The following is a 20208-nucleotide window of genomic DNA, read 5'->3' on the forward strand; positions in this document are numbered from 1 at the left end:
AGCCAAACCTCAGTTCAGGGTAAGTGTTTCAAACCTGGACTCTGAATTGGAGGTTTAGAAAGTGTACATTCTGACTGATGATGTAGATAGTAGAGTAAAAGATGAATAACTTCAAATATAACAGTGTCAGATCTCAGCCTCATGCGCATGGTCCTTTCAAGAAGTTGAGGTTTGAGACCTCACAGTATTATAGGTAAATGAGCCCGCTGGCCTCACATCCATCCTGGATGCAGGGAGCTTCAAATTCTGTTCTAATCAATGAATCAAATCAAGGCATTGTTCTAACTCTACAAAAAGCAGGTTCACTAGTTTTTATGACTTCCTCATCCTTGTTTTTCTATGGCCAAGGCAGAGACAATTCTTCCCCAATAGATGAAATTTATTATTTTGTATATGTGAAACTTCATTTTAAATTTTTAGAAAAGCCCCCCCCCCCAATAAAAACTCTTGGAAATATCAGAGACTACTAGAGATAATAAATGTAAAGAGGATCTCTGAGAATCCAGAAATAGAGAAGCAGCCCAAATACCAAGTTTAGCCCCAAGGTCAAAGTTTGCATTTCCTGTTTAAACAGAAAAAAAACTAAAAATAAAGGATCAAGCTCAATGACTAAGAAATAAAACTATGTAAACCATAGAGTTGATTTTGATCTGAGCCTGATGTGAATACTCCTTAGGTAGAAGAGAGAAATTTAAACCTAGTAGGTATTATAAGACATTGACACTGGTCATGCCTCCCTCTAGGTAGCTTCTGAATTTAAAATACTCTCCTAATCAGAGAGAATCACTTATGATATGTCCTGAGTCTCAAGATGGAAAAGTCTCACCAACTTTCACAGTCTTTTGTGGCATTTGATCTTGGTGTCCAGACAGAGTCATTTTTGCCCTCACCAGGGACTTCTGTGTTTTGTTCTTGTGAATTATATTAGAGTACTAAAACCTTATGTCCAAGAGGAATCACTTTCATGATAACACAGGTTTCTATAACCTTAAATATGGATAAGATGCTTGAAATCTGAAGATGGAGAGGCAGCTCAGAAAGACATATCAATTATGTTATACCTGCTGTTGTGTTGACTTAAAACCCCATGTGTGCTGAGACCCACAAAATTGTCCTGAACACCCTTCAGGAAAGCTTGTATTCAACCTCACATGATGTCCTATCAAATACTTACCAGAGTAGGAGGATATGTCCTCATGCTGTTCAACTTTGGGTAGGCATTTCTTTTTGGATTTCTCTTGAAAAGATTAATCTCCCTTTTGTGAGACAGTATATTTTGTAGTGAGACCCAAGCTTTGTTTCTAAGAAAATCAAGGCCCTCAAGATCCTTATCTAAGTTCTATAGGACCCAAATAATATATTAATCTCTGAGCACGTATCAAGATGCTGCACAGGAGCGTCTCAGGAAACCCTAGTCTTCACCAACTGTTCCCAAGTCTCTGTCAGTTTAACTAACACTAGAAACTTGAAAATAATGAGATCATGGTGAGGAAACCATCATAATTGTCCATTGTCTCACTTATTGATGTCTACCATCAGTGCTGATCATTAAATTGGAAGTCTTGAGAATCTAGGGCTGACGTCTTAAGACAGCTCTGGGTTAGAGGCTTGGCTGGTTTCCATGATCATAGTACAAACCTACTTGTGTGGTCTACTGACATAAGTCAACAAGTAGAAACCTTGAAGCAAGTTATAGCCTGGAAGAAGAAGTTTCCTTATGTATGTTTTATAAATGGTGATTGTATTTAAGAAAATAAAGCATTTTAGCCAGGATTGTTGTCATATTCTTATATGTCTACATGAGATAGAGAATATGGGGTAAAAAAATCAAGGATCAAATTTACTTTGTGAAAGTAGTATGGATAATTCTCAAAAAGTTGAAAATTAATTATCACAGGACCCAGGTATGCTCCTTGAAATATATACAAAATATTCCATTATACTATAAAGAAAGTTACTCTGTCTTTTCATTTTCTGGCCATGTATAACAGCTAACAAATTAGACAAACTATGTTTATATTGAAGAATGGAGAATAAAAATGTACACATATGCAGTACAATTCGATAAATTTGTAAAGAAAAATAAACTAGTACATTTTGCAGATAAAAGTTTGAAATTGGTAAATATTATACTGAATGAGGTAAACAAGGCACAAAAATTAAACACCATGAGTTATTATTTATTTCTGTCTTCCATCTCCAAATGTCTAGTCTTCAGTATAAAACCTGAAATGACCAAGGAAGACAAGAAAGTGGCTACATTCTTTGATGCTTTCCAGAACTTGAAGGTAAAGACACTGTGCCCTGTGGACAAAGGGACTTGGAAGTAACTGGCTGATACAGTCCTGGAGGCCTCTTCACTTGGAGCCAAGCATCCTAGCACTAAAAGGTGATATATAAACTGCTAGGAGAGAAAATCAATCAACAGACCCATAAAGCTATTAAGACTGTGGAGTAAAAGAGCTGGTCCTGCTATATGTACCCAACATACAGTAGTGGTGCTTTTATCTTTGGAGTTCTGCTCACTAACTGGACTTCAGTTCCATTCAATAGGAGAGAAATGATATCTGGTACAATAAGACTAACCAAGTACCTGCCACTGGAGAGGATACAGAACTTACTACACTAATTTACCTAGGCAGGTATAATTTCTTTTTAAAATCTTTTTTAAAAATAAATTTCATTCATACAATGTATGCTGATTACCATTTCCCCTATGCCAACTCTTCCCAGATCTCCCAACCCCACCCCAACATCTCCTTCCACATAAATTCACACTCTTTCTTGGGCTGTCATTAGAATATAAACAGGCACCTAAAGCCTAATAATAAAACAATGTAATATATAATAAAATCAGTTAAGTATGAGTGGGACAAAACAGAAAATAACCCCCTCCAAAACACAATAAATATATATAGATTCAGAAACATACATGTTAGAACACACAGAAAATTCCCATAAAAACATAAAGCTATCAATCATAACTTAGAAGCAAAACTTCTGTAAGGAATGAAAAATGTTCTGACAAAGCATTATGAGATAAATAAGCTTCAAAAAATACCACTAAATTTATTGTGTTGACCATCTACTGCTGGGAATGGAAACAAATCTTGTTTAATCAGTGAAACTCTATTTGAGGTTTTTTTTTTTTTTTGTGAGAGTAGTTATGGACTGGATATAGCTTCTGTGTTAGAGATGGTACCTGCTGCCTATTTCTCCTTTCAGTGATGAGGACCCCATCTTGCTCATACCCAAGCATAATATGGCACAAATCCACTAATAACCACATCCACCCAAATAAAAACTGAAAAGAAGATTCTTCCAATGCATAATAACATAACATTGTTGATGAAAATTAACAGAACGTGACAATTATGATTCATTCTTTGAATCCCTATAATGAAGTATTTCACTTATAGTTTTAGAAAATATTGTGATATACAAACCATTTGCAGTAACTATGCAAAATTAGCTCTCAAAGGAAATTACAGGGAAATTAACTCTTTACTGATCTGGGAATAAGGAAAAGAACAACCTGTGATTTGAAAGAATCATTTCAGCAATACATCTCTGTTTCTGGGATTTCCTGAAGGATTAATTCAGACATACAGAACCCTTTGAAAAGTTTGTCCTGTATGCAGAATGAGGCATCTGGAAATTTCAAAATGTCCTATTCAACAGGTACCAGACAAATCCTTAATCAAGGTGTTACAGACAATTTAAAGATGTCTTTTGAGTACACTAGAGTGTTTGGAACAATTTAGAAATTGGAAGTTGAAGTTTCTACTGCCTTCTGGTGAGACTCTGATTTCTAGTTTTTCAGGAGGAAACAGGAAGGAACTTCATAAAGTCAATGGTCTTTAAAACAATATTTTAAATTTAACATAGATTTTCATATTCTCTAACAAAGAATTTAACTATAGGTTTCATTTCTGCCACAACACATTCCTTATATAATGATATCCATATTCATGGTAGTCATATTTCTCATGGGGAAGAAATGTTTGCTAGAGCAGCAGTTCTTAACCCGTAGATCATGACTCTTTTCAGGTGTCAAAAAATCATTCATTGGGGGCTACAGGGACCCTCAGGAAAACACCAGATATTTACATCACGACTCATAAAGATAGAAAAATATAGCTATGGAAAAGCAATAAAAATAATGTCATGGTTCAGGGTGACTACAACATGTGGAACTGTATAAAAGGATTACAAAGTTAGGAACATTGAGAACCATTGTGTTAAAGATTATGCAAAATTAATATTCTGAACTAGAGAGACTTCTCATTTACATCAAATCCTTGAGATTACCAAGTACCACAATATTCATCCACAATCAAGTGTTCAATATAGTAAATGTGACCACTAATAGACTGTTAATAAAACCTTGTACTGTAAAACCTGAGACTGTGGACCAGGGTACTGGTACTATGTAGGGAACAAACAGAGAATAAAACATAATCTCAGAACCTACTTCAGTTTAGATGTACATGCACTTTGTCACTATGTGATTTCTGCAAAAAAATAATAATAGTACTTTAAAACAACTTATATGAATTATACTAATGTGGAAGTACTTTCTGATGAAAATGACTCTTACATTCTAAGAGAATGAAAATTTCTCTTTCATTCTAGGAGACTGATCCTTTTGCTGTACCACATAGTTAGAGTGCATAATGCACTTTGTGACCACTTAAGAATTAAGACCATGCACTCATCCTGTTTCTTTAACTTGCCTGTAAGAGAATATTGTAATAACCAAGATGTTCTGACTGGTCTCTGCTGTCTCTAAGCTGTGAGAAAAGTTTGCGAATTGAGTGCCACACACCTTTATCCCCTTACAATGACTCTTACTTTTTTATTTATTTATTACATATTTTCCTCAATTACATTTCTAATGCTATCCCAAAAGTCCCCCATACCCTCCCCCCCACACTTCCCTACCCACTCATTCCCATTTTTTTTTTTTTTTTGGCCCTGGCGTTCCACTGTACTGGGGCATATACACTTTGCAAGTCCAATGGGCCTCTCTTTCCAGTGATGGCCGACTAGGCCATCTTTTGATACATATGCAGCTAGAGACAAGAGCTCCGGGGTACTGGTTAGTTCATAATGTTGTATCCACCTATAGGGTTGCAGATCCCTTTAGCTCCTTGGGTACTTTCTCTAGCTCCTCCATTGGGGGCCCTGTGATCCATCCAATAGCTGACTGTGAGTATCCACTTCTGTGTTTGCTAGGCCCCGGCATAGTCTCACAAGAGACAGCTACATCTGGGTCCTTTCGATAAAATCTTGCTAGTGTATGCAATGGTGTCAGCGTTTGGAAACTGATTATGGGGTGGATCCCTGGATATGGCAGTCTCTACATGGTCCATCCTTTCGTCTCAGCTCCAAACTTTGTCTCTGTAACTCCTTCCATGGGTCTTTTGTTGACTCTTACTTTTAAATGAGGCTGGATTCTGTGCTGACAGGGTCTGTAACTTCATTCAGGAAGAGTAGTGTAAGAACCCTGTCATTACCTATACTCTGTGCATCCTGGCAAGGTTGGACAGAGCTCAGGCTTTCCCAAGTCTTCCCTGAATTCTGCTAGAAATTTCTTCGTGAACTTATTATATAAGGTTCCAGTGTGTAATGGGGTGTGCCATTTTCCTATGATACACCAAATAATTCTATGGAATCCGACTTTTCCAGAGGAACAGACTTGAGACAAATGTTCTATATATTTGTATTCATATATGTATATGTATGTATATATATATGCATGCACTTATCCATATATTATACACACACACACACACACACACAGTAAACAGACTGTCTCAAGATAGTCCATAAATAGCTGTCTCGAGAAGGAGAGATCAATCACCCAATAGTCATTTGATTCACCAGGCAAGGTGCCTTAGCTGGTCTTCAGTATATATCTTATTACTGAACAATTAGGCTATAATACCACCTTGGCAATAGTTCAGAATTAGATATAAGAACTTCCCAGGGATAACGAGTGCAGGCAGTCCAAAAGCAATGTTTCATGCATCCATGTCCTTTATGAAGGCAGCAATGAGAGGATCAGTACCATCCAACTGGTGTGGCCCAGATGTTGGGTGGATCTTCCTTTCTTAGGTTCTTTCTTAATAAAAGATGTAGTTCATGTATAATTTTCATATACAGTCTCACCAATACTACCCAAACAAAGACAACAGCAATAGACAATACACAGTAGTTAAGGAAAAGTCTATAAGACTCCAAATCTACAAAGAACTGGACAGAAGTAGCAGGTAACAGACAAATACTGAGTATGAAAAAACTACCTTGCCACAGGTAAAGAACACCATTTGATTATCAAATATCAACTGGTCAGCCTTAAATGCATTCACACAAGTAACAGTATACAGACTGACAGACTCAACAGGTTCTATGTAAATAAATGTGTTGGTTTGAATATACTTGGCCCATGTGAAGAGGCACTATTAGGAATTGTTGCCTTTTTGGAATAAGTTTGGCCTTGCTAAAAATAGTGAGTCAACTGTGCAGGCAGGCTTTGAGGGCTCCTAGTTCTCAATTTCCTATCAATCCAGAAGTGACTGTTTTCTTCTAGTGGCCTTCAGATGAAGATATAGAACTCTCAGCTCTTCCTAGAGCACCTTGACTGCCTGAATGCTGCAAATCTTCCCTCCATGATGATAATGGACTGAACCTCTGAAACACTAAGTCAGGCACAATCTTACATTGCACTTTATAAAAGTTACCTTCATCAGGTTTCTCTTTATAGAAAAAAAATCCTTTACTTTTCCTGTTTTCAAGACTTATTTTTATTAGGTATTTTCTTCGTTTACATTTCAAATGTTATGCCCTTTCCTATTTTCCCCTTCAAAAACCCCTTATCCTCTCCTCCCCTTCCCATGATCATAAACCCACCCACTCTGCCTACCTGGCCCTAGCATTCCCTTATAATAGGGCATATAACCTTCACAGGACCAAGGGCCTCTCCTGCCATTGATGCCTGACTAGTCCACCCTCTGCTACATATGCAGCTAGAGCCATGAGTACCACCATGTCTTTTCTTTGGTTATTGGTTTAGTCTTAGGGTGCTCTAGATGTACTGGTTAGTTCATTTTGTTGTTCCTCCTATGTGGCTGCAATCCCCTTCAACTTCTTGAGGACTTTCTCTAGTTCCTTCTTTGGGGAACCTGTGCTAGTCCAATGGATGTCTGTGAGCATCCACTTCTGCATTTGTCAAGCACTAGCAGAGACTCTAAAGAGGCAGCTATATCAGGCTCCTGTCAACAAGCTCTTGTTAGCATCCACAAAATCCTTAAGTAACACAGAAATATATATGTAACAATTAAAGAGGTCATGAATTTGAAACAGAACATGAAGAGTTATATTAGATTGTTTGAGGGAGGAAAAGAAAGAGAGCAATGATAAATTACATGTTATAATGCAATCTCAAAAAATAAAATTTTAAAATATCATATTAGTTGATTCATTAAGTGAAAAAAACAGGTTTTTATAACAGGATTTCCCAGTGTAGTTTTGATGGATCCAGTAATCACTCTGTTGACCAGACTGATATAAAACTCACAAATATCTGCATGCCTCTGCCTCTCTAGTGCTGGCATTAAAGGTATGTGCCACCACTTCCCTGGATGGAATTTAACTACAATATTTAAAGTTGTCAATAATAAGAAAAATTGTGCATGATGTATAGAAATCATCTCTACTATTTGTTAAAGCTTTATATAATCCTAAAACTAGTCCAAGTTAAAAATTTTCCAAAATGAAATAATTAAAAATATGCCCTATCTCCAGTGGTAATGTGATTACTCTTTCCATCACATAATTTTGTCAGTCCTAACCTTTAGCATGTCTGTATTTCTGTTTCAGCAGGGTTTTTCATTATGTCTATTGGAAATTGCTTTCCATTTGTGCCCCTCTGTGTGTGTGTGTGTGTGTGTGTGTGTGTGTGTGTGTGTGTGTGTGTGTGTGCAAAGAGTCTAGAAGAGGGCCTCTGTTGATCTCAAGTTGAAGATAGAGGTGAGCTGTCGAACATGTCTTATTTAATCAAACTCAGGGCCTCTACAAAAGGGGCAAGCATTTTTAACAGCTGAGATGAAATCTCAGCCTTATTAACCTTTTCTCCCTCTAGAATTGAGATGTATTCAGCTGATGTACTAAATTTTGTAAGCGCTGGTTTTAGGGAAACTTGGGTGTCTCTTTCCTGCTTGCTATTTGTGCCCTTTCCTAGAGCATCAAAGTTGATTATTCTGCCCAGTGTACATTTTTTAAACAATGGAAAAAATAGAAGCCTTGTTAGAAATGTTTTGTGTGGTACCTGAATTCAAAGATGTTCTATTTATAATATCCTTAACAGTTTCTTTTTTAAAAAATTACATATTTTCTATATTTACATTTCAAATGTTATCCCCTTTCTTAGTTTCCCCTCTGAAAAACACCTGCTCTATACTATAACCTCCCTACCACCCCTGTTCACCAACCCAACCACTCCTGCTTCCTGGCCTTGGCATTCCACTATACTGGGGCATAGAACCTTCACAGGACCAAGGGCCTCTCCTCCCATTGTGCCTGACTAGCTCATCCTCTGCTACATAGGCAGCTAAAGCCATGAGTCCAACCATGTGCTTTCTTTGGTTGGTGTGTTAGTCCCTGGGTGTTCTGTGGATACTGGTTAGTTCATATTGTTGTTCTTCCTAGGAGGCTGCAAAACCCTTCAAGTCCTTGTGTACTTTCTCTAGCTCTTTAATTGGGGATTCTGAGATATGTCCAATGGATGGCTGTGAGCATCCACTGATGTATTTGTCAGGTACTGGCAGCTCCTCTCAGGAGAGAGCTATATCAGGCTCCTGTGAGAAAGCTCTTGTTGACATCCACAATAGTGTCTGGGTTTGGTGGTTATATATGGGATGAATTCCCAGTTAGCCTGGTGCCCTTCCCTGTTACAGAGTCAAAGGCCTCAAACAGACACAGAAATATAAAAGGTTTTCTGAATAGTAGAAATAACCATGTATGAGTAGAGAATAAGGAATTTCTCACTTTGTTCTCAGAGTCTACTAGGAACACATGAAAGAAGCCCATTAAAATCGACTAAGTGATTTGTATTAGAATGGATGAGCTTGAGACAGAAACAGCCCTTTCTTTTCTCAGATGCTGACTTGTTCAATTACATGATGCCACTCCAGATGGTGGAGGAAGGAAAGGGACTACTGAGAAAGTGGTCTCACCTGCCCAGATCCCTGTAAACAATAGCCCATTTATGGATTCGATTGTCACTGTGCTCCCCCTGCTGGTACTGAGAGCTCCTTTGGGTAAGTTTGTGTCTAGACTCACAATGAAGACTTCTCACTGTGCCTGTGCAGTAATAAATTCCAGTGTCTTCAGCCCTTAAGTTGTTCATTTGCAGGTAGACACTACTTTTGGAATCATCTCTTGAGATGGTGAACCTCCCTTTCACAGACTCCGCATAATGTGTTGCATAATTATCAGATTTCAATCTAATTTGAGCAACCCACTCAAGCCCCTTCTCTGGAGACTGGCGGACCCAGTTCATCCAGTAGTTACTGAAAGTGAATCCAGAGGCAACACAGGAGAGTTTCATGGATCCTCCAGGTTGCACCAAGCCTCCTCCAGACTCCTCAAGCTTCACTTCACTCTGGACCCCTGAAAACACAGAGAACCCTCTCAGTAAGCCGTCAAAATATTCAGTGTTCCCTCACTCCCGTCCACTCACACACTCAATATCTCTTATTATCTATGAATTACCTTTTAAAAGAACAATAATAAAAGCACAGCTCAGTCTCAAGTCCATGGTGAATGTTCTGTGTCCGTGTTGGTCACTGAAGGGAAAGACTTGTGAGTCCACAGTTAGGTGCCTCTGTCAGAGCTTTAGAGTCTCAGGGCTGGTATTCATAATCAAAGGGAAATATGATTTGCATTTCTGTGTGCTATATCATGAGCTCAGGGTGGGAGCCTTAGAAGACTCAAATAATAATGCAGATAGATATCTGAGAAATAGTAAAGGAAAAGTGGCATTACAACATCAGTATATCATTTACTAACCTGGGATTTTACCACAGGTGATTTTGTGTATGCCCAAGCCCTGTGTTTATTTGCAGCAATTTCATGAATATGTAAGCGGTAGACAGAAGAAAATCATATTTGAGTAATGCATGTGCTATATGAACTGTGTTTCAAAACAGAAAATTAGTAGATAGAAAATTAAAATAACTTTTACTTAGTATGTATTTCCATTTATATATAATAATATAAATTTGCACTCTCACTTTATTGTGCTTTGTAAATTCAAACTCTTACTGTCTTGGTAAAAACATAAAACAAGTTCATAGGGAGGTTAGACAAGAAAATACTTAAATGCTATAATTTAGGAAAAGTTTTAAAAGTGTCACTGAATAATGTCTGGCTACATTAAATTGAAGTAGCCAAACGTGGCAGAAGTCATACCTAAATGTTACAGCACAGCATGTATAAAGCTCAAAATTTAATCATAGACCTTCATAAAATAAATGTGAATTTTACTTGAGATTGAGTCTTGATTCAAAATCTGCACACACACTGAAGGTTTGTGTATATTCCTTAGTTCCTCCAGTGCTGAGCTTCCCATCCACCATACAAGCCACTGCTTTTCCATCCCAAAAACACATCTAGTTCTTTTGTGACCTCCCTAATGCACTAGGTAAGGCTATTTTTGCAAGTGCCATATACTTCTGTTCTGATGATCCTCAAGGACTTGTCTTTCTCTCAGGAACAACTACATCTGCACTTTCTCATAGAAAGAACCTACATGACTGCTTAGAAATTTGCCTTTCCTGTGCTATCAGGTAGTCCAGCCTCCTTCCTCTCCCACAGCCTACAACCTTCCTGTGACCTCCTTCACCCTCCTTTTATGTTGCCTTTGCTCCTCCTGACATCTAAAGCACTTATCTACATGGGCTTCATTCTCTAAACTATTGCTTAGACACATTGCTCTCCCTTTCCCCATAGGACAACAACTCCTCCAGACTATTGCTTTTAAGTGCTGACAGACTTCTTGGAGGTGCCAGTATCTTTCATCTATATACCTTTAAATATGCTTGCATCTTCCAAGCTATAAGGGGTCTTCTCTACCTCTTTACTCATAGAACTTGTGTTTTCTGACTTTGGTCAGTGCCACAAATACATCCAGTGAGGCTGTACTCAAAATAGTTCTACCAAATTTGAAGAGACACACAAGACAGAAAGGTGTAAAATGACAAGCAATTAGTGTTTGGTTTTTTGGAAGGTGTGTGCTATGTAAACCGCAATCCTGGTTAACAGTTCCACTAAACAAAATAGTCATGCTTGCATGACTTAGTCATCACATGAACTGGTTACACATTTACACATACAGAACAAAAATGATTTAAATAGGAGAAACTAAACAAACCATTTTAAATGTGTGACTCTCTGACCAAAATTTTAATTCCCATAAAATTGAGAATATCATTGCAAGTTGCTATGAAAACTTACACTCTGAAAAGCTAGATAAACTGGAAATAGAAAGAACTTCAAATATATTACCCACCAAAATTAATCCTCAAGGTAAATATAATGGAAAGAGATGAATTTTAAAGGAAATTGATGCTGTTCTTAAAAGCAAAGGAACATAGGATGTCACTATTGAATCTGTCAGACTTCCAAGGAAGATTCTCTCTTAATTCTTCTTAATTTATTCCATATCATAGGAAATAACAGATTACTTCCAAATTCTTTCCATGACTTCTGTATTATCTAGATACCAAAGCTAGGAAAACACACTACAAAGAAGAAAACTGCATTTTGAGTGATTTGATGAATATAGATACAAAAATTCGTAACAAATTGTTTGCAATTCAACTTCAGGAACCCATTAAAGAGATGGCATACTATGTCCAGGTTGGCTTTTTTGTAGAAAGGCAAGCTTGATTGTGTGTGTGTGTGTGTGTGTGTGTGTGTGTGTGTGTGTGTGTGTATCACATAATTTTTCAATTTATGGAGAAAAAACAGTTGGAAAATTTCAACACAGCTTAATGAAAAATTATCTGGAGTCTTTAGAAATGGGTGTAATGAACCACAAATATTCAAGCCTATTTAGAACAAGATTATGACTAAAAGTATATTAAATAAAGAACCTGAAAACGTATCCTCTAAAATCAGGAATGAAACAAAGACTTACACTTTCTATTTCCTTATTAAATACAGTGTTTGATGAATTAGATACAGCTGGTGGACACAAAAGAGAATTGAAGTAAAAATAAAAGGATGAGAAGTCACACTTCCCCTCTTTTCATAGAGCATGATGCAAAGTGAACCACAAAAACCTTTTACCTAATAAATGCAGTAAAGTTTAAGAATACAAGTGTTAGTGCACAAACAAATGTAACATAAGTTACAAGACGACAAGATCTCTCTATTCTAAAATTACTAATCAAATAATAATGATCTCCATTGATAATCACATACTGAACATAAGTTCCATAGCTTACTTACCAACCCAGGGTCACTTGATTATTCTCAGCGAGAAGGAATAACATGTAAGAAGGTAAAAATGGGAAGTCTCATCTGATTACAAGAAATGGATGATTCAGGATCCTTTTACCCCATAACTGGGAATCTTAGAGTCACTCTCAAAGAATCTTGTGCATTTCCATTGCTCTAGTTTTATAACTCATTACAGAGATTCCCATGATTCTAGTTGTCTCTCCAGTAGTCCCATAGTCCGTCCTCCCCCATCCCACCACACATAATCCCTCCTGTTCCCTCTCCCATACCACCTTTCAAACCCTTCCCTATGTCTATCTGCAATACCTATTCTATTTCAATTTCCCAGTGAGAGTTCTCCATATGGATCAGATTCTCTGGGTAGGTGGATGATAGCATGGTTGTCCTATACTTCATGGATATTATTTACTTATGAATTAGCAAGTCCCATGTAGGGTTATGGGGATTCTGCATCTGCTCTGGTACAGGGGTTGGAAGCTCAGGGAAAAGAATGAGGGCAGTGACTGTGGTTACCACACACTGTTACTGAGCTGGTCTTAGGCCAAATGGAAGAGCCAGGGCACAACTCCTTGGGTGAAGAAGCACAATCAGAGTTGTGGGACAGGTAGAGCTGGCTCAGGGCTTGTAAAGAGGCCATACCCCACTTCTCATGGCAGGACTGAGGTTAAATATATTTTGTAGGGAGGAGTGTCTAGGAAGTAGAGTTTATTGAATCAGTCCTCCAGGCCTTTGGGTACCTCATTAAAATGGAGATCTGTCTTAAGCCTAAATGACCACTAGTAACATACTCTACATGTAGAGGGGTTTGGGGTGTTGCCCTTACATGACTGAAGGCCTCAAATCTATGGGGAGCTGCTGCTATAACAGGGAATAGTGCCCAGGAACCACACAAAACATCTACAAGGTCACCTGGGTTTGAGCCTCAGCTCAATAAGAAAATGGCTACCTTTCATGGTCCCACAGTACCATGCTTGCTGTTCTGGGTCTGGGTTATCTCACCCATGATATTTTCTAGCCCCATCCCATTTGACTGCAAATGTGTAAATTACCACATTTTATTTATCTATTCATTAGCTGAGGGCCATGTAGGTTGCATTCAGTGTCTGTCTATTACAAATGAAGTTGCTATGGACATAGTTGAGTATGTGTTCTTGATTATGGAAGAGCAATCTTTGGATATATGCTAAAGTATGGTATAGATTACTCTTAAGGATTCCTACTTTTCTGAGAAAGCATCATTTTGATTTCCATTGTGAATATTAAAAAAAAAATTATAGTCTGATCTGCAATGGAGGAATATTCCTCTGGTCGGTATAATCTGTTACATTTGTTTTAGACCTTAGCCGTTCCAATAGGGGTAATATGCAATCAAAACTCAGAGTAGCTTTGATTTGGATTTTCCTGATGGCTAGGGTTGTTCAACCTCTTTTTCATCCATTTGGGCTTCACTGTTTAGAATCCTCTTTTAGATCTGCACCCATATTTTTTATACATTTATGTATTTATTCAACAGTATACAGGTGCCTCTCCCTGTCACCCAATCGAACCCTTATGAGTCCTTCCTCCCATTGGGACCTTCTACTTTCCCCAGAGAAGAGGAAGACCTCTGTGTGTATCACCCGACCCTGGGACATCCAGTTGCAACACATTCTCTCATACTGAAATGAAATAAGGCTGTCCACTTAGGACAAGGGAAGCCAATGACAGACAACATAGTCAGAGAGACTCCACTCCATTTGTTAGGAGATCCTCTTCAAGATCAAGCTACATGTCTGCTATAATCTAGGTGTCCTAGATCCAGCAACTGCATAGTTTTCAGTTGCTGGAACTGTCTCTGTGAGCTCACACTAGCCCAGGTTATTCGATTCTGTAGTTCTTCTTATGGTGTTCTTCACTCCCCTGGCTTGATTAATTCAGTCACTCACTCTTCCAAAAGACACCCTGGGTTGGGCCTGGTGTTTAAATGTGTGTTTCTACATCTGATTAAATCAGCTCCTTGAGGAAGTCTCACAGGAAACAGTTGTGCCAGGCTTCTGCCTGGAAGATCAGCAGAGTATCATTAACAGTGGCAGGAGTTTCTTCTCTATCATGTGATAGTTCTCAAGTTGGAGCTGTCATTGTTTGGTGATTCCCTTATTCTCTGATTTTTTTTTCTATTTTTTATTATATATTTTCTTCATTTACAATTCAAATGCTATCCTGAAAGTCCCCTATACCCTCCTGCCGCCCTGCTCCCTTACCCACCCACTCTCACTTCTTGGCCCTGGTATTCCCCTGTACTAGGGCATATCAAGTGTGTAATACCAAGAGGCCACTCTTCCCAATGATGGCCGACTATGTCATCTTCTGCTACATATGCAGCTAGAGACATGAGGTCTTGGGGTACTAGTTAGTTCATATTGTTGTTCCACCTATAGGGTTGCAGACCCCTTCACTTCCTTGGGTACTTCCTCAAGTTCCTACATTGGGGTCCCTGTGTTCCATCCTATAGATGACTATGAGCATCCACCTTATTCTCTGCTTCTTCTTTACCCTACACATCTTGTCTGCAGAAAAAAATTGCACACTGAAAGTTTTTGTGAGTTGGAGGATATCCTACTTTCCCTGGAAACTCCATCTGGCTAGTGGTGGTGGCCAGTTCAGTCTATATTCCCAGCTGCTAGGAATCTCAGGACCTCAGCTACTATGAACTGCTAGGGTCACCTCATAGACTTCTTTGAGTTCCATATCCTAAGGTTCCAGCTAATCCCAGATATGCCCTTCACCAATTTCTGGTCTCAACCCAAGAACTCTTCACCAAAAATATACACCTGATCCTTATCCCTATTCCCCTTTTCATACTTTCTCACAAAAACTTGGCTCCCTAATTCACCTCCAATGACTATTTTGTTTTCCCTTCTCTATGATAGTCATGCATAATCCCTTAGACTCTCCTCATGACTTGGTTTCTTTGGGATTGTGGAATATATTGTGGTCATCCTTTATTTCATGGCTACTGTCTTCTTATAATTCAGTATATAGCATGTGTGTCTTTCTGGATGTGAGTTACTTCTCTTAGGTCCCAGCTTTAGAACTTCTGTGCACATTTGCAAATGATGCTCCACTATACCACAAAGACACTGGCACAGCTAATTTCATAGTAGCATTATATGTAGTAGCAAAAACCTGGAAACCGTTTTTATGTTCCTCAACTGAAGAATGGAAAAAGGAATAAGTGGTATGTCTACAAAATGGAATAGTATTCAGCTACTAAAAACAACGACATAATGAAATTTTCAGGCAAATTGATAGAACTATAGCCCATTTTTAATTGGAATATTTAGCTTGTTGACATCTATGTTCTTGGAAGCTTTATATATTTTGGATATTAGTCTTCTGTCAAATGTGAAAATGTGAAGATCTTTCCCATTTTAAAATCTGCTATTTTGTCTTATTGACAGTGTTCTTTGTCTTAGAGAAACTTCACAGTTTCTTAAGGTCCCAGTTATTAATTGCTAAATTACTGCCTGCACAATTCATTGTTCTGTTAACAAAATTGTCTCTTTGTAAATACATTCAAGGTTATTTTTCTACTTTCTCTTACATCCAATTCATTGTACATGGTTGTATATCAAGGTTTTCATCCACTTGGATTTGAATGATTTCCAGAGTGATATCTATGAATCTATTTGCCTTCTTCTATATTTTTGCCACAGACGGACCTGTGTCTTTGGGTCTCCTATCTGTGCAGAATGGGCTTTTGGTTGCAGGTGGGCAAAGGAGTCTGAGAAAGTGGGTGACAGACAGGACAAAAGAGAATGTGTTGAATCTGAGTGTAATGTCACAAAGGGAACACCAGTCTTATATAATACAGAAAACAAAGGGGTAGGATGTCACAGCAGGCAAAGTACATTGAAGTTGCCTGACACAATACAAAGGAATGACTTCAAAGGACTTACAGGAACCAGGTAATATTTACAGTAAAGATAAAACAGCCCTGCCTAGAGTCAGCTAATGACAGGTAAGGATTTCATACCCTAGTCACAATATGTGGTACTCCTTTGAGCCTTGTGAAAGCTAGCACCAGTGGGTTCTGCTCTAGCAGACCTTCTCATGAATAATTCAATACCATAGCCACCCTATTTCCTTGATATATTCTTGCATATGAGTGTAACTTGGTTGTTCCTTTAAGGATCTGTGGGAAATCTCCATTTGTCAGAAGAAATCACCAACTTGCTTCTACTATGCAATGTAGTCTGCTATACCTGGCTGTAATGAAGATTCTAAGTATATTTTGTTAAGCTTGACTTGAGATTTCTATTTGGCAAACTGAGATGCCTATTACTAACTGTCACCACTGAGGCATTTCATCTGAATGGATGACATTCCTGTGGAATTCTAAGACCAAAGTCAGCTCAAGGGCTGTCTGGAACATTGATGAAAACCAGGGAATAAAATTTAACCAGATTAAGTACTTGTAAAATCATTTCTTTGAAGCACCTATAATACAAGAAAGCACACAGATCCATACATCAGACTAATGAGGGCTATGGGAATGTCAAGTTTCCATGAGGCTGAGTTTCCTTTTAACTCTTTGTCCCAGGACTGCTTCCAGGCTTCTTGGCCTGTCAAGCAGACTTCACTGGAGTAGGGGTAGCATATATTGATATCCAGTTAGACAAATATCTTTTCTTTCTTTTTCCATTGTTTAATTTTGTATATATTAATTCGGGATCTTCAGTTTGATTCCAATGTTCAATTTTTCTCTTTTTGTACCAATATCATTCAGTTTGATTACTATTTCTCTGTAGTACAGCTTGAAATCAGGGAGGGTGATACTTCTGGATGGTGTTTTATTATATATTATTGTTTTAAATATCCTGAGGCTTTTGTTTATCCCTTCAAGGTCTGTAAGAAATTGTGTTAGAATATTGTAGGGATTGTATTATATCTGTAGATTGCTATGTGAAAATCATTTTTACTATGTTAATCCTACTGATGAATGAGCATGGAATACCTTTCAATCTTCAAATATATTCTCCATTTTCTTTCTTCAAAGACTTGAAATTCTTGTCTTACAGACCATTCACTTGCTTGATTGGAGTTGCACTATTATTTTTTGTGTAATTTATGGCTATAAGAATGGTAAACAAAACAAAACAAAATAATATAATAAAAACAAAACAAAACAAACATATTATGGCTTCATGTATCAACATAGTGATATAAATTTAGCACCCTTCATGTTTTATGTTTTGTACATGTACAGTTTTCTGCTCATAAGAAAAATTATTTGGTAAATTTATAGAAAATCATAACATGAAAATGTAAATGATACTTTTAGGGGAAACAGGACAAATATCAATGAATATTGAAAAGCTACATTCACCTATCAAAATATATAACTCAACACTTCAATGTATCATGAATTGGACTAAAAATATGAAACTATAACTAAACTATAACTAAAGGAAAAACGTCACAAAAATTACTATCTGGGATTACTATTGACCAAAAAATTACAGTTGTAAATCTGTGTTTTCCAATTGCTCCTGTTAACATTATCTCATAGATAGCACTGTGCAGGCCTGTTCCTTTCCATCCTTAAGGTGTGCCCAGCTATATAAGAACTCCTTGCCCCACAGAACCAGTTACATGTCTTACTTCCAGACTCACATACCTACTTGGCCCTGCAGTGACTTCCCTGAGCCATCAGTTAGGTTCTTAATTTCTGTACCCAATGAATCTCAGCACAAGTAACTTTGGGCTTACCTTTTTCTTACAACCTGGTAAGCCCTGCTCCTCTATACTTAAGAAACCTCTCTTTTCTCTATAGCCTCCTTCTCCTCACATCAGTTTGTCTCTGCTCCTTCCTAGGCAGTGTTTCTGTTGCCTTGCCTCTCTGAGCTACTGGGTAGCCATCACTCTGATATACTCTCTAGTCCTCCCACCTCGTGTAATATCTCATCTCACCGTGATGCCAAATGTATGACTAACACAGTATCTTCCACCTCAATACCTAAGAATGGGCTTGCTCATTTCTTCTTAACTACCTGCTTTCTTTCTCCAGGATCTGCCCAGAATTTCAAAGTAGGCTCTAAATCTTCTCACCTTAGAAGCCTCATGATTACACACCAAATATAACACACTCAAATAGAGCCTTTAAATCTGGAAAGCTACCACATAAGAGAACAGAAGGGAGGACAAGTGAGATGTGTGCTGTCTGTCATGCAGATTCAAGAAGAATGTGAAAATAAGAGGATGGGGAAAGCCTGCAGCCTCAAAAAATGATAATTTACTTCATGAACTAGTCATCCCTAGAACACTGTGTATACAGCTAAAGGAATAAATGCATATTTGTCTTTTTAAAGATTGTAATATAATTATATCTCTTCCTCCATTCATTTTGCTTCCTCATAACCATTCCATATACCCTCTATGCTCTGTTTCAAATGTGCAGCCTTATTTTTTCATTGAATTTCGTTTGAAAGCTTTACCCCATTCATGTCAGTATATCTGCCTTCCAGGGATTCAAATATAATAATAAAAGTTAAATAATATCTATTTGCCAAAGATATTATTTCATGTCCAAAAATGTACCCAAACAAGAATATAAAATTTATAGAAATTTGCTTCATTTCTAGAGTCAACATTAATCAAATAAAATTTCTTCATGGACTTGAAATTTCAAATTTTTTCTGATACTTAGTCTCTTCTTTCAACCAAAATATACCATAATCTTGAAATTTCACAGGTATACTCTTCTGTGGGTTTCCTCACATCCTCATGTGCATGGTGAGCCTTGGTCAACAACCTCCCTTCTTGTCCCATGTTAATCCATGGTTCATAAAATTCCATGCCCTACGTAAAGTGGTATGTGGTTCACAAACCTCCCAAACTCTGGCATAACTCCACCCTGTCTCACACCCAACCAATAAACATTCTGCCTGAAAGGAATTTTTCAGGGAAAAATGGTTTATACTCACATAAGATATCCTTGTACCTTTATTGTTTCTTTTCCATGTTTTTAATTTTTAGAAATCTATTTGGTGCTATTTAAAGCCAAGGAAGAGAAGGAACAGGACACTTCTCTGGCTCCACTATCCTCAAACTACATTCACATAAAAACCTGAATCTTGGTGACAAATGACATATAACAATCTTAATTAATCTGGTCAAAGAGTATGTATGTGGTCAAAAAACTGTTGAAATCACAAATCCCCAATAGTATTTAGATTGGAAAGCGAAAGGTGAGGTCATTTCTTCATGCTGGGTCACTAGTCAACAGCATAACTTTCCATCACCTGACCTTCCAGAGAGGACCCAGAACCTTTGTGAATGGTATTCGAGTCCATGTGTCATGGTATTTGTTTGTTTTTCATATACTATGTTGTGATTCCTTCACAAAGGATCCTAGTTATTTCAAAACAGAGAAACCTTAAAGACTTTCTGTCCACAGAGGTGTCTGTGATTCCTACCCAAGCTTCACCAGAAGTGATTATAAGGGACTTTACCTTATCTGTGTTCTCTTGCTGCCATCAGAACAAATTTCTGGGAATGTTGAAATTATTAAGCAATTTAGATAGACAGGTTTGCTTTTGGCTGAAGTACATCATGTCAGGGGTCTTGGCATTCACCACTGATATAGACACACACTGGTGCAGCGTCTATGACTGGGAAATACAAAACCCAAATATT

At 37.8% G+C, this 20208-nt stretch overlaps 1 gene segment (V, D, J or C) and 1 further gene; both read right to left on the bottom strand.

Annotated features, from left to right (window-relative positions):
- Igh (immunoglobulin heavy chain complex) overlaps positions 1-20208 on the bottom strand; it is a 2751187-nt gene that overhangs the window by 1123579 nt on the left and 1607400 nt on the right.
- Ighv6-3 (immunoglobulin heavy variable 6-3) lies at positions 9366-9664 on the bottom strand. The segment is given in 1 exon segment: positions 9366-9664. A coding segment is annotated over 1 exon segment (299 nt).

The sequence above is a fragment of the Mus musculus genome, chromosome 12, assembly GCF_000001635.26.
Source record: "Mus musculus strain C57BL/6J chromosome 12, GRCm38.p6 C57BL/6J".
In the NCBI taxonomy this organism is placed as follows: Eukaryota; Metazoa; Chordata; class Mammalia; order Rodentia; family Muridae; genus Mus; species Mus musculus.